This window comes from Nuphar pumila, chromosome 7 (genome assembly GCF_984573655.1).
Source record: "Nuphar pumila chromosome 7, dmNupPumi1.hap1.1, whole genome shotgun sequence".
Lineage (NCBI taxonomy): Eukaryota > Viridiplantae > Streptophyta > Magnoliopsida > Nymphaeales > Nymphaeaceae > Nuphar > Nuphar pumila.
This window is the reverse complement of record NC_143255.1, coordinates 92,683,391-92,706,273: the sequence shown is the minus strand read 5'-3', so window position 1 is coordinate 92,706,273 and position 22,883 is coordinate 92,683,391. Positions and strand designations below refer to the sequence as shown.

The 22,883-nt window shown below is 34.6% G+C and overlaps 1 protein-coding gene across 1 annotated transcript in view; it reads right to left on the bottom strand.

The window, feature by feature from the left end:
- Positions 1-2,152: 2,152 nt before the first annotated feature.
- The window catches only part of LOC149832483 (B-block binding subunit of TFIIIC), a 94,957-nt gene continuing 74,226 nt past the window's right edge, over positions 2,153-22,883 (bottom strand). Inside the window, exons 12-16 of the mRNA XM_090014522.1 lie at positions 7,647-8,427; positions 7,488-7,546; positions 3,453-3,914; positions 2,894-2,932; positions 2,153-2,528 (exon numbers count right to left, since the gene is read on the bottom strand). Of these exons, the coding sequence (XP_089870648.1) occupies positions 2,343-2,528; positions 2,894-2,932; positions 3,453-3,914; positions 7,488-7,546; positions 7,647-8,427 (1,527 nt within the window). The 3' untranslated portion in view covers positions 2,153-2,342. The remainder of the gene's footprint in view (positions 2,529-2,893; positions 2,933-3,452; positions 3,915-7,487; positions 7,547-7,646; positions 8,428-22,883) is intronic.

The following is a 22,883-nucleotide window of genomic DNA, read 5'->3' as shown; positions in this document are numbered from 1 at the left end:
TGACAAATGCACTAGCAACATTCTAACACTATGAATTATATTTTATACCACTCTCTAGCAAATATGTATTAGTAACATTTCAGTGTACAAGAGAACACGTAGAACATGTGAGGTCAATCCTTGAGGTGTTAAAGAGAGCATATATTATACGTCAAAAGAAGTGATTATAGTTCTGAGTAAGTCTTGTAAAGGGTGCAAGCGGACCGAACAAGGTCTAATTCATGGTGGAATGGCCTAGACTTCAAAACATAAGAGGATTTGGGAGATTTCTTGGCCTAACCGAGCATTATGGCTACCGGACTTCACTCAACCTTTTATAATTGAGACCAATGCATGTGATACGGGAGTGGGTACTGACATTGCATCCAATTTCCCACATGAGCAAGGCTCTCCCTAATAGGGATAAAGGACTCTCCATCTATGATAAGGAGATATTAGCTATAGTCTTAATCAGAAAAGTGGAGACTTAAAATTCTTGGGGGGCATTTTTTTGTACGCACCGACCACGAGAGTTTGAAGCTCCTTATAAGGCAAATGATCTCCACTAATAGTCAACAATAGTGGATTTTAAAGTTGCAAGGGTATGACTTCTCACTTGAGCACAAGAAAGGTGTGACCAATAAAGTTGTGTATGCCTTATCAATAAGGGATGAAGGGCAAGAACCACTTTTCAATTTCAATGCTTAGCACTTACATGAGATGTTTTTGGACAAAACTAAGGAAAACATGGTGGATTGATACAGCCTCATTACACCCACGCACGCTTGGGGTGTGCTTGGTTTGTCCAAACCTTGAGCCCCTAGCTATATGACTTTTGTGTTGTATTGCATTTGCATTTCATGTAAATTTTCATGAATTTCATTGAAATAAGGGTGTCATGGGTTGTTTGGGTCTCAGGATCATGCACAAAATAGATCTCAACCCAAGATCCAAATTATGGTCTTAAAAATCCCCTTTGGGGCCAAATTTAGAATATGCTAGAAAATGAAATGAATTAAATTTTCTTTATTGGCCTCTCTTCTCCTCTAGTCACTACTTCTTCTACTTGTCTTCTTCAATTTCTCAATTAGATATGTGGAAATCATATCTAAATTAGAGTAGAGCTCTAATGTGCTCCTCACTCTTTCGAGTTGAACTCTATAGAGTGCTCCTCACCCTACAGTTGGCCGAACCTTCCAATTGACGATTTCTATGGAGAATTCCGGCAATCAGACCCTAGATTTGGGTGGATCTAGCACTTTAATCATGTTTGAAGCCTAATTCATAGATCCAGAGTTTCATTTCCACGAAATCCAAGATCAGCAAGGTCAGTTGTTGAAGATCAAGCATAGTATAGATAGATCTTAGCTTTTGGCAGTTGGATCAAGGTAGATCTGGTGAATTTGATATTGTTTAACTTGTTTTTCCATTGAATTCATTGTAGATTTGTGCTTAATCAATGGATATAACTATGATCTATGAGAAACGAGAGATTTTCCTAGTAATTATCCCAGAACTAAGCTAGATCAAGTGTTTAGTCATTCTCTAATTTGGTTAGTTGTTCAGGTTGGGATCTGAACATTCGGGCCAAGATCCAACAGATCCGTTGGTGAATTCTTGTTCCTAGAGGTCTGTAGACCTTATCTTAGCATTTGCACGGATTGAGCCATAGTGAGTAGCCCAAAATTTACAAATTCTTGTGACTCCCGGTTGGATTTATGCAATTTTGTTCGATCTTGTCATAGTAGAAAATCTGGTGACTTGTAAACGCAAGTCCCAAGTTCGACCACTTTTCTTGGTGCTTTAGGTGTCATTTGAAAGATTCAGATGTTAGTTTTCGGTTGGAACCAACGGCACTGATGAATTGTTCCATTTTCCAGTGAGCATCACCGTTTTCCAGCGAGCTGTATAGATAATTGCGGTGTTATTGTGCACAGTGAGTAGCATAAACTTTGTAGGCAAATTCTGGCAAATCCACGCGTGCTCTGGGGCTGATTTTTGGTCCTCAGACACTTAGAAGTGTGTAGAAGGGAATGAACAAGGATGCGTCAGTGGAATTTGCAGAGATTGTGCGCAATTGGCTGTTTTTTGGCAAACCGCAGGTTGTGACGGAATTCTGCAGTGATGCACATTCTTGATTTTGGGCCAATTTTTCGTGTGACTATATTGGCCCATTTTTTGTGCTTGTTTACTATTATACAATGAGTCTCTATACCAAATTGCGCCATGAAATTGTTTGTAGTTTGGGAGATATGAACGCATTGGCCCCTACAGAAATTTACAATGACTTCCAAAAAAGGAACAAGATATTTACAGTGCAACCCTTTCTGCAGATTCCACCGTAAGTCAATAAGGGAGTTTCACTACAGCAAGGATGTGCTCATGGGATTAGCAAAGAAGTGTCTCCTGTACACCGACTCTGGTTTCCTCAGTTTGGTTCCGAGAACAGATCCCAATAAGGATGGAAGTGAATCAGTTGTTGTCTGATGCATACTCCTCACAGTGAGATGGTTATCTAGAACCAGCAATTCCAACAGTTTTCTGCAGCTCTGCATGTTCAACAAGGAGAAGTAAGCAAACTATTCCACGATATGTCATTGACACCCAAAATAGAAATGCCAGACAAACCCTCTACAATTTCTGATTCTTTTGTTTTAATAGAAACTTCTTTTCCTCATCGGAACATCAAAACAAAATGTTAATAGTGCTAAAGACCAATGCTTCCAACAAAACATTGGTCATCTTGGTTATTCTGTAAGAATTATAACCAAAATAACATTAAATTATTTGACAATTGAAGGCATAAAATTTAAAACAACAAAGTATTTCTAGGAAAATCTGGTTTGCCTGAAACTAAGATAGTATACTAGAACATAATTTTGCATAAATTTCTGTGCATCGGTTAGGCACTTACTTGTGGGTTCAGGACATCCATTTGACCAATAAGATCATCCTGTCAATTTGGAAAAATAATAAGATCCACAGTCAAAGTCAATGTTAAGTACAAAGCATTGTAACCAAAGGGAAGTCGAATTAAAAAAAAAAAAAGAATAACCTAATCCAATAAAATTCACAAAGATCTCATCCATGGCTAACATTATGGTAAACTACCCTATTTTCAATAATCATTCATGACCAGTGAACATAAGTGAGCCAGAAATAGCAACCAAAAAGCAACTAGACACCAGAACAATGAAACAAATATTTGCAGCCTCTCTCTCTCTCTCTCTCTCTCTCTCTCTCTCACACACACACACACACACACACACCAGGAAGACATCCTGGTAGTGGCAAATGCCAGAACAAAGTGAACTTTTTCAGAATCAAGTCATATCCATGCCCAGAGATGTGCTAAAACAACAAGAGTGTGGCACATGAACTAGAAGTGTGACGAAAGAGGGTGCATGCACAACCAAATGTAATAAATTTTTTGTGAATCCTAATCAATAAAAGATTACATTCTCGGTGATTACCTCTGAAATCCCTGGGTTTTGCATCACAATGCCAAGAATTCGGCGTGTCAGTGCCTCATACATGATAGGATTTTTGCCACCATCACCATTGAGCCATGGCAGTATTGGCTGAAAGCCTTCAGCAAACTTTACATGCGACTCTTTATGATTGGTATATCCTTGGGAAGAGAAAGGTTTGTCATGCTCACTGGCAATCTTTCCACTTGCTTGAGCATTATTACATGTCAGGATAGTGACATCAGATCCATGTAAAATGGTCACTCGATGTCCTTCAGAAAGGTCCAAACTAGTTATATCCTCTGAATGGTATGCAACATCATCATTCTCTTTAGATGTAGGAAAACTTTCGTTACTTCTCACAATGGGTAAGACATGATCTTCCCTGTCAGCAAAAGGGATGCCCAGCAAATATTTTGCACCATAATAAGTAGCAACAACCCGGGTATGATCAAAAGCATTTACCTGCATGAAACACAATTTTGATGGTTTGAAAGTGCATAAAAGCTTGATTCATCAATAAAATTACTATGTGAGAAAAAAATATGCAACTAGCATACACTAAATGGACATAAGTAGGTAGGAGCAGGTATATCAAGTTTGTTGTACACTCCTGACTAGAACTGGATTTCCAAAAAAAAGAATTCTAATTTGACAACCATGCTTCATGTTAGTGTTTACAAATGTTTACAAGATAGCCTGATGCGTCTACAGTGAGATATACACATTTGTAACAAATAAGGCACTTTGTTTTCATTGAACACTTGAAAGGTCTTGTTGCACACACTCATTGATACGATATTCACCAGTCTTTGCAATATTGCTGGAATTACCTAGAGTGCATAAGCACACTTCCCAAGAAGCATGCTTTAAAAGCATGAAGTAACATGCATCTGAAAACAGAGCAGAAGCACTAAGACACATACTCATTTCTAAAAATCATGCTTCCAGTAAAACAAGAAGTCCTTTAGAGGTGATAAGATTGTTTAGAACTTTAGTGAAAACAACATCAGTTGTATGTCCCAAAAATATGGTTCATGGTATTGGTCAATCGACCGGCATGAATTACCAGCATTGAGTGCAAGTACTGCAAATCAGCTATCATACAGTAGGAAGTTCCACCAACTTGCATAAGTGACAGAGTTCAGTGATCAGAAGGTCAATTAACTTATTTATTATAGCCAAGAATCATCAAGAATCTACTAGAATCAGTTGAAACTGAATTTCTACCTTTACTAGAACTAAGATGGCAAGATCAATGTTGCAACAATCATATTGAAGTGTATGATTGGTTGTTGTATCACACCAGGATAAAGTACGATACATCATTAATTACAGTAATATATGGTGTATCATATATATCAGTATGTGTTATCATACAAGCGCTACAGCTTATATGATTCAAGTCAATCTGCCAGATCATAAAGTTCTCTGATGAGTTTTTTCCATTTTTCTGGCCAGTTTAGGAAATGTTTCTACGTTAAAGGAAATCATTTCAGGCCTCATTTTCACACACAAAACCTAGAGGTCCTTTTCCCATTTGGAAGAGTGGCTGGGATATTCAGTTTATAAGAAATCTTATGCAGAATGAATTCACTAGTTCCTGAGGTCACACAGAGCAAGAAAAGGAGGTTCAGCCTTGCAAGTTACTGCTATGTATTCATCAGATGAAGTTACAAGTCACATCATGTGGAGTTCTCATTTTTCTCCAGCACCTTTTCAGATTAGCATGGCAGAATATTAATATGGACCTAACGACCAGGAAATGTATCACAGAACCGGTATTGGGGCCAATTACGCAAAAGAAAAGTGAGAATTGGTGATATATATGGAAATGGTGGCTCCTACCGGCGTGGTGATTCACGTGGATACCTAGGAACTGCAGAGTTTTTCACAGAAAATATGCTAATGTCACTATGGCTGGAAAAATAAATTCTAGCACGTTCCTTGAAGAAATGACTTGATTCAGAGACTATGCCTGGATCGGACCCTCTAGAATCATGTAACAAGGGTTTTTCAGATGATGCCTTGTCATCTTTTAATAAAAATCCTTGCATTTTTAAAAAAAATAATATATTAGTTATGTGAAGATGTCAGATGTTTTAACAGATATTTCCAAGGTGACAGAGGACCTACCTTTAATGTAGTCTTAACTTACAACTAACAATGCCACAAATTTCACAAAACCATAAGGAGGAGGAGGAAGCGGAGATGACACAAGAAGAAAATCCTCCATTCAAGCATCAATCTCAATTTGATTGGTAGAAAACTGAAAATAACTAGAAAGTTAGACAGCACAGAATCGTTAATTATTTGATGGCTGTAGAACTATGACAGTAATTGTACTTATTAGAACTACTTTAATGTGGTATTCCAGTTTTATTTGGTCATTTATAGTTTCATGTATGTTGTGGCTTGTTTGTCACACCATATTGTAAGCGTATGTTTTTATTGTTGATGTCATATTATTTGCCAATTGTTAGATGAGTAACTAGGCCTGCTTATCCACATGGGCTCCCCACGCCTGGCCAGGTGGGTTGGCTTAAGGCATTCAAGTTTGAAGGGCATCGCCAGTTTGATAACCAGGGTGCACACCCCTTGCTGCAAAGCCAAAGCCAAGGGGACTATCCCTGATAAGAAGGGGGAGAATACTAGTAGGGTTTTACACCATGGACACCGAAACAGGGCCATGTCAATGTGGCACCTCTCTGCCCACAATGGGACATCCAACCAACATGGTGGTTTCTCCCTGTTATCAAAACCAAAATTAGGTTTACTTGATATTATAAATTTATTGCTTTATATATATATATATATATATATATATATATATATATATATATATATATATATATATATATATATATATATATATATACTATGTAACAGGGATTCGGCTAGCAGGGTGCCGCACCCGCGTCGACGCGACTCAACGCGGGTGCGGGTGCGGTCAACCCGACCCTGGGTGCGTTGACCGCACCCAGGGTCATTTCGGTCCATTTTTTTTGGATTTTTGCCCCTGACGCACCCACACCCATGTGACATAATATATATATATATATATATATATATATATATATATATATATATATATATATATATATATATATATATATATATACATTACTAATGAAGATATAGAACTATTGAATAGAAATCACCTTTTATTCATGTTTTTTTGAATTTTTGTAGATCAGACCTATAGATGTGATCTACATGGTCCACTGGCTTGTTTAGTAGGAAATATGTTTTGAATCATGTGTCATGACAAAACATTAGGTTTGCCAATGACTTCAAAATCAATGGCTCAGAACTATGTCACACGGACTCTTCTAACAGGGCACCGCCCCCGCACCCAGGCGGGTGCGACACTTGGACACAGCTTCCTTTGTGTTAGGTGAAGTCAACCACAGTGAAGTTTATTTCTATCCAAAAGTAGATTCAGTTAACCCTAATCAAGTCCATTTTTATCTATATTATATATATAAATACATAAATGCACACAAATACACAGGAGTGTTAACTTAAAACTGTTAATATATATATATATATATATATATATTCTCCCCGCACCCAAGTTTTTTAAAAGTGCCGCATCGCCGCACCCGCATCCGCACCTATGTGACATAGGTTCAGAATGTACTAAAACTTTTCAACTAAAAATTTGTGACGTTAAATTAGAAAGACTCTATCCAATGATTTCTAGCAAACAAACCACGTTGGACACATATAGGTGGACAGATTGAGTTGCTACATATGTTTTCCAGCTCAATAGTTTTATTCCTTCATTAGCACCAAATATTTGCCTTACACACATAATCTTTCTGATAGATTTTTAGAATTTCATATTGTCTATATTTTAATTTTGATTTAGTATTTGATTAAAAATATATTACAACCTTCATATAATATAATCCAGTATGAAAAATTTCTACCTTAAACTCTCCTAGTATATCTTAGAATTTTGCAATATTAGGTAAGATAGATTGGTGCAACTCAAGCCTTCCACGGCTCAAATTATAAGAACACAAGAATTACCTTTACAACCAACCCAACTTTATGCAGCACACCCACTATGAGTTTAGCAATCTTCATATCTACAACAACAACAACAACAACAACATGAACAATGGAAAAAATAAATGTATCAAAATGCAACATGAACAAAAATTTGAAAAACAGAAATAGAAACCATACCTTCCAGAGCCAGTGCTAGACCTACTTCTTCCAGAGTCAGACCTTGATCCCCAGCTTTATGAATGACATGGTAAGCAGTTTCAAACAAATAAGGACATAAAATGCTACCTTCTCTTGAAGGACAATCTATGGGTAAGGAAAGTCTAGCGATGCTAGACATAGCTTCCCATGATGACTCATTAGATGATCTTGCAGCTGAGCTATCATTTTCACCGCTATGGAATGGGCTTAAACTGCTAGCTTCAGCTAAAGGATCAGTGTAAGAAGAGATGTTTAAATTGTCACTTCCAGTGCATGAAACAGTGCTCTTCAGCTTTTCATCATTCAGATCCAACTCCAAAGCTTCGTATTTTGATATAATTGCATAGTTTAAAGACAATTTAATACCAGGGAACCCTTTCTCTCGACGTGAACAAAGTTCACCATCATTTATGGAGTTCAATTTGGTTTTTTTGACTTGATGACCATTGTTTAATTTCTCTTTATCAATTTTGCGCTTTAAGCCAACCTGGCTATCAACATCTCCTACTCCCTCTAAGGGTAGACATGGAGAGATGAACACTTCTCCTGATGAAACTAGGGAAAATAAATGAAACATGTCACCACAGTGCAAATCAGCACCTAGGAAGACTCCGTCCCCCATTAAATCATTCTTTCTTTCACAAAGCCATCTGGCAAATTTCTCAGATCTTAATCCAGTGCCAACTGGGAAGGGAGAAGAGGATGCACTTTCAAAGAATTTTGGAGTGAGTACAAAAGGTTGGCTGCCACGCCCCACAACCTGGTGATGAGAAAACAAAAGGATCAGCTACAATGAGATGCATCAAGCAGAATATGGGGGAAAATAACAGAACTAACTGAAATGAAAAGGAAACGAACCATACCACCAACGACATCCTTATTTAAATACCAGAACACTGTTAAGATTAAATGTATATATATATATATATTGGGGACTAAGTCAAACAAGTTGACTTAGTCCCAATGGCTAGAAATTCTAGCCGTTCCCTTGTTGGCTATTAAGAGGACTTCCTCTTCTTTACTTTTCTTCTCTCTTTAGCCTCTATAAATAAAGGGTGTGTGTGAATGTGCAAGGTTGAGAGAGTGATGGGTAGTATTAGGGTTTTGTATTGTTTTTCGTTAAGTGCATTGTAGTGAGGCTAGAATGTAATTTTATTTTTGTGTTTCTTTTAATGTCTATTATGAATAAAATTATCCGTCTTTTAATTCTTAAGTTTTGTATAATGTTTTGAGTCTTGGAGATCATCTTGGAGTGCATTGGAATATGCACCATTTAGTTGTAATGAAGTATGCAGAAATATAACCCAAGAATGCAAAAGCAATCACAAAATCCAATAATGGACAAACACGATGGCACAAGAAAAATACAAATAAGAAGTCCACAATGGGACAATACAAAAGCCTTGAAAGGCTACAAAAAGCAAATAAAAAATGAAAACTATATTAAAGAGAGCATTGGAATACATACAAATACAAGGAAAGAAGTCCTCTATTTATACACAAAAAGAGGAAGAATGAGAGGCCATTGGGGGCTCCCACATAGAGTCGTTGGGAGCCCCCAACGGCCATATTTATGACCATTGGGGGGCCCAACGACCATATTTATGACCATTGGGGGGCCCAACGGCTTGATGTTGGGACCCCCAATGCTATTTAAAAAGGGAAAAAAAAAGAAAAAGAAAAAGTAAAAAATACAAAAAAGAAACTAACCTAATTATAATAGTTGTTTATAGAACAACTACATAAAAATACTAAAATACCCCTATCAGGTATATATATATATATATATATATATATATATATATATATATATATATATATATATATATATATATATATATAATTTAACACTCCCCTTAAAACTTTACTGGGAGATGACCAAAAGTTTGTTAAGAAGAAAAATAAAATGAGGAACAAAAAAACTTTGGTGAAGAAGTCCGTCAACTGATACTCTGATGTGACATATGTCAATGTAATAATTTCTCGCAGATATTCGTCATGTACATAGTGACAGTCCATCTCAATATGCTTAGCACGCTCGTGGAAGGTATGATTGCTTGCGATATAAATTGCACTTTTGTTATCACAACACATTTTCGAAGGTGTAAAGATGACAATGCCCATATCACTGAGAAGGCTTTGAAGCCACACAAGCTCCATGGTCGTAGTGGTCATTGCACAATATTTGGCTTCAGTTGAGGATAACGATATTTTGTGTTGTTTCTTACATCTCCATGAGATCATTGAGTTACCTAAAAACACACAAAAACCGGTAGTTGAGATTCTATCATTGGAATTGTCACCCCAATTAGCATCAGTACAGGCAAATAAATCAAATGAAGAGGATGAGGAGAGAAAAACCCCTTGGTTATGGTATTCTTGATGTATCTGATTATTCTTAAAATAGCACTCATGTGCACAGTGATAGGAGTATATTGAAACTGACTGAATGAACTCTGTGAGTTATGTCTAGCCGAATGATGGATAAGTAAGAGATCCAATAAGTTGGTGGTAAGGATTAGGGTCTTCGAGTAGAGTCCCATCTTCTAGTCTCAATTTAGCATTAATGACTTCAGGGGTTTCTATCTTCTTATCATCTGAAATACGAAACTTAATACAAATGTCAGCATCAAGTTTTATTTGAGAAAGAATGTACCCACTGAGAGAGTACACAACTTCAATACCTAAGAAGTATCTTAAGAATCCTAAATTAGACATTAAAATTTTCTTGATGTCATTAATTTCTTGTTTATCACTTCCAATGATAATCATATCATTTACATAAAGTAGAAGAATAACCGCCATAGAACCTGTACTTTTCACAAAAAGAACAGTGTTAGTATAACACGAATGGAAACTCAGATGAGTCATCACATTACTAAATTTATCATGCCAAGCTTTTGAGGCTTGTTTTAGATCATATAAGGTTTTTTAAGTTTAAGAGTTTTTCTTTTTCCAATACAAATCCACGAGAGAGGATCCATGTAAACTTCTTCACTTAATTCACCATTTAAAAAGACATTTTTTACATCTAATTGATAAATGGGTCATTGTTTAATGGATGCAACAACTATGAGGGTCCTAACACTAGTCATTTTGGCAACAGGAGCAAATGTTTCTTCGTAGTCAATACCATATTCTTAAAAATATCTCTTAGCCACTAGTCTAGCTTTGTAACGTTCTAAAGACTCATCACTCTTGGTCTTAACTTTAAAAACCCATTTACATCTTATAGATTTATTTTCTACGGGTAACGAAGTTATCTCCCAAGTTTTAGTCTTTTCAAGAGCACTAAGTTCTAAATTCATAGCTTCAACCCATTGAGAAAGTTTTTTTGCTTCATTATAATGGGATGATTTATGAAATGAATGTAATGCAATTAGACATGACCTATATTTTGGTGGTAATGTGTCGTAGGATACAAATCTATTTGATGGATTGAAAATACGATTGGATCTTGTAAGAGAGGTTTCCTCTATGTTTGAACCTTGGGAATATTTTTCTAAGGCATTTATAGGATTTCTTTGATCATGTCAGGTATAAGTTTGCATAGGTCTACTAACAATATCATAACTTATATGTATTGTTTCTTCAATATTTTCATTATTATTCTCATTGATATTTAGGAATATCCCCTTTGTAATTCAAGGAATTATCATAAGAGATCAACTCTTCTTGTGGTAAAAGATCAAATAGAAAGGCATATTCAACTTCATTGTCGTCCTTGGTCTTCTCAAAATCATTTTCATTTTCTAAAAAGGTTAGATATTTAGAAACATATAGTTTGTTATGTTTTGGATCAAAACATGTATATCCTTTTTTGTTTTCTCCATAACCTAAGAATACACATTCAATAGCTTTGGGAGATAATTTATCTCTTTTATAAAAAAGCACAAAGCACTTACAACAAAAAAAATTCAATCAATTGAAGTCGGGTGTTCTTTCAAATAATTTTTTATAGGGAGATACATTTTGTAAAGATGATGAGGTCATTCTATTTATTAAATAAGTTATTGTTAGAGCGGCTTTGGCCCAAAAAACTTTTTGGAATTTCTTTGGAAATCAGTAGTGCCCTAGTGGTTTCCAAGATGTGTCTAGATTTTTTTTCGGCTAATCCATTTTGTTGGAGAGTTCTAGGACATGATCTTTGATGAAAAAATCCATTTGTTTCTAAATAATTTTGAAACTCATTTAATAAATATTCACCACCTGAATCGGATCTTAGGATATAGATGTTGCTTGAAAATTGATTTTTGACAATCATACGAAAGTTTTTAAAGAATGAGAAGACATCAACTTTGAAACTAATAAAGTATATCCATACATATCTAGTGAAATCATCAATAAACGTCATATAATATGAGTATCTTCCTTTTGACATGACGAGAGAAGATCCCCAAACATCCAAATGCACTAATTCAAAAGGTCTCTTAGCAATGAAAGTTCTATTTGGAAAAGGAGTGGATTTCATTTTTTCAAAAATACAATCCTTACAAGCAAATTTTTTCTCATTACAATTTTTTTTTCCAAAGGAAAAAAGATACATCTTAGAGAAAATGGGATGTCCAAATCTTTTATATCAAGTTTGAATATTTTTATCTTGGACATAAATACAAAAAGAGTTGGTAGGAAGGTTTAGATAGTTCATGCAGTAGAGATCTCCCTCCTTATGGCCTTGCCCAATCAACTTCTCGAACTGGAGATAACTTTGTTACCCATAGGAAAGAAACCTATACGATGTAGATGGGTTTTCAAAGTTAAGAGTAAGAGTGATGGGACTTTAGAACGTTACAAAGCTAGACTAGTGGCTAAGGGATATTCTCAAGAATATGGCATTGACTACGAAAAAACATTTGCTCCTGTTGCCAGAATGACTAGTATTAAGACCTTCATAGTTGTTGCATCTATTAAACAATGACTCATTTATCAACTAGATGTAAAAAATGTCTTTTTAAATGGTGAATTAAGTGAAATTTACATGGATCTTCCGTCGGGATTTGTATTGAAAAAGAAAAATTTCTCAAACTTAAAAAAACTTTATATGATCTAAAACAAGCCCCAAAAGCTTGGCATGATAAATTTAGTAATGTGATGACTCATCTGAGTTTTCATTCGTGTTATACTAACACTGCTCTTTTGTGAAAACTACAGGTTCTATGGTGGTTATTCTTCTACTTTATGTAGATGATATGATTATCATTGGAAGTGATAAGCAAGGAATCAATGACATCAAGAAAATTTTAAAAGAAAATTTTGATGTCTGATTTAGGATTCTTAGGATACTTCTTAGGTATTGAAGTTGCATGCTCTCTCAAAGGGTACATTCTTTCTAAAATGAAACTTGCTACTGACATTTATACTAAGTCTGGTATTTCAGATGATAAGAAGATAGAAACCCCTAAAGTCATTAATGCCAAATTGAGACTAGAAGATGAGACTCTACTCGAAGACCCTACTCCTTATCGCCAACTTGTTGGATCTCTTACATACATATCTATCACTCAGTCAGACATAGCTCATGCAGTTCAGTGAGTCAGTCAGTTTCAACATGCTCATACCACTATGCATATGAGTGTTGTCTTAAGAATAATCAGATACACCAAGAATACCATAACCAAGGGGTTTTTTCTCTCCTCATCCTCTTTATTTGATTTATTTGCCTATTTTGATGCTAATTGGGGTGAAAATTCCAATGATAGAGTCTCAACTACAGGTTTTTGTGCGTTTTTAGGTGACTCAATGATCTCATGGAGATTCAAGAAGCAACACAAAGTATCGTTATCCTCAACTGAAGCCGAATATCGTGCAATGGTCACTACGACCATGGAACTTGTGTGACTTCGAAGCATTCTCAGTGATACGGGCATAGTCATCTACACGCCTTCGAAGATATGTTGTGATAACAAAAGTGCAATTTACATCGCAAACAATCATACCTTCCACAAACGTACTAATCATATTTAGATGGACTGTCACTATCTACATAACAAATATCTGATAAGAACTATTACATTGCCATATGTCACATCAGAGCACCAGTTGTTGGACTTCTTCACCAAAGCTCTTCCTGCTCCTCATTTGCTTTGCGGAATTTGGCTATATTGGCACATATTTTTAACTTCATGTTGTTCACAAAAAATGCAAGTATTTTTGCAATGTTTGCTTTCTCAATCCTCTATCTTGGATTTGTGATCTTCAATGGCTTTGATGCGAGCATTTCCTTCTAGAGCTTTTTCTTGTCCTCCTTCAATTTTGGTAATTTTAAGTTGCGGTTCCGGAATGGAGCCCATCACATATCCCCAAAGCTTTTTGCCCTTGAGGTTGTTCTCCATAGCGGATGCCTACATTCTGTAGTTGGTGCCGTTTAACTTGAATGAGAGATCAATCTTATGCTCATTCTCCATAGTGACTTAGAGAGAGGATCAGCAAAAAGTGTGGAAGAGATTTCCGAATCACAAGCTATCAATATATAGTTTTAACAAAAATCAAGAGCAAAACCTTGCTCTAATACCATGTAATGAAGTATGCGAAAATATAACCCAAGAACGTAAAAGCATTCACAAAGTCTAATAATGGATAAGCACGATGGCATAAGAGAAATACAAGAAGTCCACAACAGGACAATACAAAAGCCTTGAAAGGCTACACAAGCAAATAAAAAAATGAAATCTTTATTAAAGAGAGCATTGGAATACATACAAATACAAGGGAAGAAGTTCCCTATTTATACACAAAAAGAGGAAGAATGAGAGGCTATTGGGGGCTCCCACATAGAGTCATTGGGAGCCCCCAATAGTCCTTTATGACCGGTGGGGGTCCCAACAACTCTATGTTGGGATACCCAACGCTATTTAAAAAGGAAAAAGAAAAATAAAAAGTAAAAAATACAAAAAAGAAACTAACCTAATTATAATAGTTGTTTCTAGAACTATGTAAAAAGACTAAAATACCCCTATCGGGTATATTGTATGTATATATATATATATAAAATTTAACATCAGTGCCATGGTATAAGAGAGAGGCATCGGTCTTGGAAAGGATTTGTATTAGTAAATGAAATGGATTCAAAGGTTTTGCATTCCGATATGTATCTTTGGCTTCTTGTCTTTTACACGTATGGTAAGTTTTAAAAAAAATTATGTTAAAAATAAATATTTTTTATGAAGTATGTAAAAAATTTTGATGTTTTGATGTCTTAGACTATGGATATGTGTAGTGTAAAACTATATTTTGCTTATGCTTCTACACACTCATTTTATTTGATAAAAAATATTTATTTTTGTATTGTTCCTTATTGTGTATCCTCTTATGGGATTTGTGATTGTGTTTGTTTAAAACACCTCCTTTTTGTTCTCTTTGTGGGTATTGTGAGTGTGTTCCTTAGTGAACACCTTTGTATTTATCCACTCAAAGTTGAATATGTGGCTTTTTATAATATTGTGTTTTGGAAAAATACTAAAATTTATATTTCTTGACATATGTATGCACTATCTTTGAAATTTTTATGATGTAATCAAGCATAATCCTTTATCGTGATCTATTTTTAATGAGACTTTTTTGAATGTGTTATTTCATATATATTTGAACAATATTGCTCTATTAAGTAAAGATTATTTTCAAATGACATGTGTTGGATTAAGATTTTCTTTTTTTATATGCCTTAATTATTGAAAGGCATAAATTTGACTTGTTATTGTTAAAATGTAAAACTGTACATATATATATAATAATATTATATTATTATATATATAAATACATTTTCATTTCTTTCTTTTCTGTAAATTTTTTTCCTTTATTTTTATTTGTTGTCTTTATGTCATCTAGTTCAGTTTGAACTAGAATGACTGTTGCTAGTCAAGTCCTGTCCAGACTTGACTAGCAATAGAGTTGTTGGACTGACACAGTCCACTAGAGTTGTTGGACTGTGTAGCTCTATTGAGTCCTCTTTCAGCTGTGTATATAAAGGGGTGCAGCCCCTCTTATATTTAATTTCAATGCTTCTTAAGCAATTGGTTTTTCATATCAATAAAGAATACAATTTTTTTATTTTGTTTCCAGATATACCCTTTTTAAGGGTTATGCTTTAGTGTTATTCTTGACACTTGCCCTTGTGAATCTAAGCTCGTGTTTCGAAGATCCCCATTTCATTTCATTTCATGGTATCAGAACCGCGGAAGTACTAAATCTTGAGGAAAAGCTGCATCGGTTTCTGTGCCCGTTTGCAAAAATGTTCGCCACTTGAAGAGAAGTGTCTTATCACTTCATTGGGGAAGATTTCACATCTTGTTGTATTGTTTTTTTCTTCTTTTTTTTCATTTTCCTTCTTGTTTCTCTTCTATCCCTATTCTTTCTCTCCTTGTAATCGATGGATGACAATGATAAAGTCACCATCATGCCTATGAAACTAAGCGAACATGGGCTTCAATCATGAAGTACCATATATGAGGAAAACGCCTATGGGGGATTGTGGATGGTTTTGATTTGGAACCTAAGCTATCTCTTACTAAAAATGAGGGAGATAAAGAAGTCCCTCTATCGGAAGAAGAGAAAATCAAGGCTATTGCCTCATACGAGAAGAAATAGAAAGAATGGAGAATATATCATGCGAAGATAATGTCATGGATTATCAATAACGTTGACATTAAAAAATGCTCAAGTCTTGCCAAATTTGATCATGTCGATAAGGCATGGGAATACCTTAAGAATATGTATTCCCTTAAAGATATTGCACACGTGTGCAACCTCCAAGAAAAAGCTCGAATGATGACACAAGGAGACAAAACTATTCGTGAATATTACAATGGATTGTCCGAACTTTGGGAAGAACTTTTCCTTTTAGAACCAAAGTGGCATTGTACCGAAGACATCGAGCTTCGTCAGAAACAACTTGATGCTGAACATTTTTACCAGTTTATCACAGGATTAAGGACGGAATTTGAAACCATTAAATCGGCCCTACTTCACCGGGGAAAAATTCCTTCTATTGTTGAAACTATTGAAGAGTTAACAATGGAAGAAAATCGTATCCGGAAAGGTTCTTTAAAAATTGAAGATGATTCCGTTTTAGCCGTGTCTAGACCAAGGAATCATGTTCGATCATATAGGCCTCCTCACTTTAACCGACAAAATGGTGACTATGATAAGAAGAAAGTTATTTGTCATCACTGTCATGAACCGGGACACTACAGGCCACAATGTCCCAAACTTAAGGAGCTGAGAGAAAAAAGAGCTGCAATTGCTGGATCGAAGCCTAAAGATCAGGATGCACCAGTTTCCCAGGCCCAACTAATGGAGATTCTTCAGCCTCTCATCAAAGGTGCATCTTCCTCATCTGAAGCTTCAACCGGCGCAGCAGCCTCATCTTTTTCTGATCTAGGTAAAATTTCTTGGCTCCTTGAATCTGGTGCATCTTTTCATATGACCCCAAATAATCAAAGTCTATCCAAATTTGTTAAAAATAAAACAAGTGTGTCAAAGGTCTTTACAACTGATGGGACTTCTCTTGAAATAGAAGAAATAGGAAATTTTGAAAAAAATTATAAAACAAAGAAATTTTCTATTCCAGAAATTAGACATGTTCCCAAATTAAATTTAAATCTTTTATCTGTATCTCAAATTTCTGATTATGGGTGTAATATTTCTTTTTCTTCTCATGGTTGTTGGGTACAGGATCGCCAGTCAGACAAGCTGATTGGGGGAAGGCCATAGAGAATGAAGACTCTATTACATGGATTTTTTTTGGAAATGCTGAAGAAAGCTTTTTGTTATAATATTCAAAAAATAGAGTTGGAATTATGGCATAAGAGACTTGGTCACCCACATATAGCCAAAATCCAACATTTTTCAAATCTAGGGAAATTTTGTAACTCTGAATCATTTGATTGTAAAGATTGTATTCTCGGCAAAATGAAAAGATTACCATTTCAAAACATAACCTTTTTCTCTTCAAGACCACTTGAATTAATACACTCGAATGTTTGGGGTCCTGCACCAGTAATTTCTAAAGGAAGATTTGTTTACTATGTTATTTTTGTCGATGATTTCTCCCGACATACGTGAATGTACTTTCTCAAACATAAGTCTGAAGTATTTTCATACTTTCAAACTTTTCATAATATGGTTAAAAACAAGTTTCAAAATGATATTACTATTTTTCGCACAGATTCAGAGGGAGAGTTTTTATCCATAGATTTTCAAAATTATCTTAAATTGCATGGCATCACACATCAAAGATCTTGTCCTTATACACCTCAACAAAATGGACTGGAAGAACGAAAACATCGCCATATTATAGAAACCAATAAGACTTTAGTAATAGCAAATCAAGTCCCGAAAGACTTTTGGGCATAAGCTGCCTTAACTGCCACCTATCTCATTAATAGGATGCCATCTTCTTCGTTACAAAATATCACTCCCATTAAAAAACTTATGAACATTTCTCCAGACTACTCTAGACTAAGAATATTTGGGTGCAAATGTTTCATATTTACTGACAAAAATGATAATCTTTCCCTCGTACGATTCCCTGTGTCTTTTTAGGATATGCTGAAAAACAGAAAGGTTATAGATGTTTTGACTTCAAAAATAATAGACTATATGTGTCTAGAAATGTTTCCTTTCTTGAAAAGAAGAGCTTCTTTGATTTTAGAAAATTAAAAGACGTCACTGAGTACTCCTTTTTGCTAGATCTAACATCAATATCTGATGAATATGACCTTGACTGTAACTTTAATGATGATCAAAGAATTATTGATCTTAATGTTGAAAATGAAGAAGTTCATAGAGATACTAGTATTCAATATTCCAGGCGACAAGAGTCTAATCCTCCATGTGCACTTGAAAAATATTCTAACATTCCAACTAGACAATCATCCCGAGTCTCGAGGCCTCCAGAAAAGTTTGTATTATACGAGTCTTTATCACCCACATATAGGGCAGTTATTGCATTAATTCACTCATATGAAGAACCATCCACATATTTTCAAGCAAAAAATTATATCAAATGAATAGAAGCCATGAAAGCTGAATTAGATGCACTTGAAAAGGCTTCTACATAGAATATTCAAGATCTTCCTCCAGGGAAGAAAACTATAGGATGTTGATGGGTTTATAAAATTAAAACCAAGAGTGATGGTACTCTTGAAAGATATAAAGCTTGTTTAGTAGCCAAACGGTTATGCCCAAGAATATGGGATTGATTATAAAGAAACCTTTGCTCTGGTGGCTCGTATGACAACTGTCTGAACCTTAATTGCCTTAGCTTCTATCAAAAAATGGTCTATTTTTCAAATGGATGTCAAAAATGCTTTTTTAAATGGAAAGCTAGTTGAAAAAGTATACATGAAACCCCCTCTTGGTCTAAGTATTCCTAAGGGTAAAGTCCTTCGCTTAGAAAAAGCTCTTTATGGACTTAAACAAGCACCAAAAGCTTGGTATGATAGGTTTAGTCGTGTTATGATTGATATTGGTTTTCAATTTTGTTTAACTGACATTGTTTTGTTTATTAAGAATTCTGATGCAGGGATCATTGTGCTTCTTCTCTATGTGGATGATATGATCATCACCGGAAGCGATAAACAGGGAGTTGAAACAATCAAAACATTTCTTAAATCTCATTTTGAAATGACTGATTTGGGCTTGTTGAGATATTTTTTAGGCATTAAAGTTGCTTATTTTCCTAGAGGATATTTATTATCTTAGACTAAATTTGTTTTTGATATTGTTTTCAGGTCTGGTATTACTGATGATAAGAAAGTTGATAGTCCAGAAGTTGTTAATATTAAAATGAAGATTGATGATAGAGAACTTCTTGCAGACCCTACTCCTTACAGACAGCTTGTCGAGGCACTTTCATATTTATCCATTACTAGACCAGATATAGCACATGCTATTCACACAGCAAGTCAATTTCAACATGCTCCTACTTCTATTCATATGGGAGCAGTCATGCATATTATCAGATACATCAAGTCCTCTCTTTCACGAGGACTTTTCTTATCTTCCTCCTCTTCTCTTGATTTAATTGCATATATTGATGTTGATTGGAGAGGTGATCCCAATAACAGATACTCAACCACTAGCTTTTGTGTTTTTTTAGGGGAATCATTGATCTCGTGGAGGTGTAAAAAGCAGCAGAAGGTATCTCACTCATCCACCGAAGCTGAATACAGAGCCATGGCAACCACGACCATGGAAGTAGTTTGGCTCCGACGACTGCTTGCTGACATGGGAGCTGAAGCAACAAAGGCTTCACAAATGTGTTGTGACAACAAAAGTGCGATCTACATTGCCAGTAACAGAACATTCCACGAACGCACCAAACACATCGAAATGGATTGTCACTACGTCAAAGAGGAATATCTACACGGGATAATTGATCTGCCATATGTCACTTCAGAATATCAGTTAGCAGACTTCTTTACAAAGTCTCTCGCTGCTCCCCAATTTCACTTTCTCTTAAACAAACTTTCACTCATTATACCATAAGTTTGAGGGGGAGTGTTAAAATGTAAAATTGTACATATATATAATAATATTATATTATTATATATATATATAAATACATTTTTCATTTCTTTCTTTTCTGTAATTTTTTCCCCTTTATTTTTATTTTTTGTCTTTATGTCATCTAGTTCAGTTTGAACTAGAATGATTATTGCTAGTCAAGTCCTGTCCAGACTTGACTAGCAATAGAGCTGTTGGACTGACACATTCCAACAGCTCTATTGAGTCCTCTTTCAGCTATGTATATAAAGGGGTGCAGCCCCTCTTGTATTTAATTCCAATGCTTCTTAAGCAATTGGTTTTTCATATCAATAAAGAATACATTTTTATTTTTATTTTGTTTCCAGTTATACCCTTTTTAAGGGTTATGCTTTAGTGTCATTCTTGACACTTTCCCTTGTGAATCTAAGCTCGTGTTTCGAAGATTCCCATTTCATTTCAGTTATCGTATAAAATGTGTTTATCTTTTGAGATTTCTCTCTTGCATATTGATATACTTGAGAATCTCCAATTTGATTGTCTTCAATTGCTTCATAATAGACTTATGATTTAGCTCTAACTTCTTAAGTTATATGTGTTCTTGTCTCTTTAATGAGATTTATTAATCTTTTGTATAAGATTTACTTACTGCACTTGGCTCTCATTGGTAGACTTTTGATCTTTTGTGAGATTCTCAAACTTTACAATTCCACCACCTCTATAAAGAGTGCCTATATTGGGCATGACTCATTTATTTGCTTATTCAATATTATGAAAATTGTTATAAGACATCTTGTATTGCATATAATTGCATCAATTGACACTTGTGCATATGATTGCACTATATTCATCCAAAATTTACATCTACCGTTATTAAGATTTGATTTGATACTTTATTTTTCAAATCGATTCTTATATATGAACTCACTTATTTGAAAATTGATTTTCGTGAGTATTTATTGCCTCCTTATGGCATTTGTATTGTTCATCACAAACTTTTATATGATGCACCATTCTTTTTGGCCTTGTTATTGTTGAATCAGAGATGTTTGTTGGGGTGAGTTGTATCTATTTTTTGAAACCATGGTGTTTCAAAATATGCTTAAAATTAATATTTTTTATGGCATTAGTATGTTTCTACTACAAGCCTTCTTATCTCGGGTGTCTTCTCTTTTTTATACCTCTTATCTAAGTGTCATTATATGTATACAAGAGATATTTATTCACACCTTCGTGTGTGATTTTAGCCCATTGTTGGCATTATACTCTTGTTTTAGTCGTCGATACACTTGTTTTTTTGTGTCATTACATGTAGACAAGAGATGTTTATTTTCACTTCCGTGTGTGATTTTAGCCCATTGTTGACATTATACTCTTGATCTAGTCGTTGATACACTTGTTTTTTAGTGTCATTATATGTAGACGAGAGATTTATTCACACCTTCGTGTGTGATTTTACCCCTTCGTAGGCATTATGTTCTTGTTCTAGTCATTGATACACTTATTTTTGAAGTGTCAATATATGTAGACATGAAATGTTTTTACACACCTTCGTGTGTGTCTTGGTCCTTTAGTGGCATGATGATTATGATATTGTTCTAGTCGTTGATACACTTGATTTGAGGTTTGGAGGCCTAGGAGGTGATTGCTTGTGGTGGTTAAACCAGTGTTTTAATTTGCAAAATTCATTCATTATGATGTATGTGTTTTTGTAAATCTATTAGTAATTTGTCTAAACTCTTATGAGAAATGGTTGTTGAAATATTCTCATGCATTTTGCATTATACTTTAGTTGCATGAGTTATTTCATGGTTAATTGTCTTGCATGATTTGTATAAGTACATGCTTTTTCAAATATATACTCGTTAATATATATATTTCTTGTTTATGTTGCCCTTTGTTGACTCTTATGTTATAATGGACTTGTATGTGGTCTTAAATTTTGTTTTGTTTTTTAACTTTCGCATATTTTATTACATGTTTTTCTAATCATTTCATTAGTAAAATCTTAAATGTGTATGCCCATAGTGGATATTGTGTGCATTTGATGGCTCGTGAGTGCTTGGGCACTTCTACTGTATTTATGTGAAACTTTATTGAGATTCTTTTATTTTTGCTTATTAGTACGTGTTCTTGAAAGTTTGTTTATTTATTATTGATCCATACGTGACTTATTGATTTTAAACTATTGCATGGTTCCTTCATATATGCATTAATTGTTAGCTTAAATATTGTTTCTAATTGATCTATGCCTATTTATATCTTCTGCTATGTAAAGATGGTTTGTTATTGAGTTATTCCTTCGTAGTATTGATAATGATGAAAATTTATGATTGTTATACATTAGTATGTCTTTTGGGATAAATATATATGTGCATGATTTTCATTGTTTTCATCTCTCGTAACATTATTCTATTATTGTTGAGTTTGTCAATGACTATCATGTTTGTAGTTAATGATTGTTCAAAATTCTTACTTTAAATGTTTTTGAAAAATTAATGTTTCTTTAACACTCTTGTCTCTTATGTCTTCTTTTATGTAAAACTGTCGTGTGATTTTAACTCTCTTATGGATTCTTTCTTTAATAATCATGTCTTTTATACGTGTATTTCCTTTAAATAATGCATGTTTTCATGTATGATTAAAATGCTAAAAGTTTATCTTATTTGAAATTAATGGTTTGTGATCTTTAAATGATGTTAAATTAAATAGTTTTTATATTGTGTGCTTGAT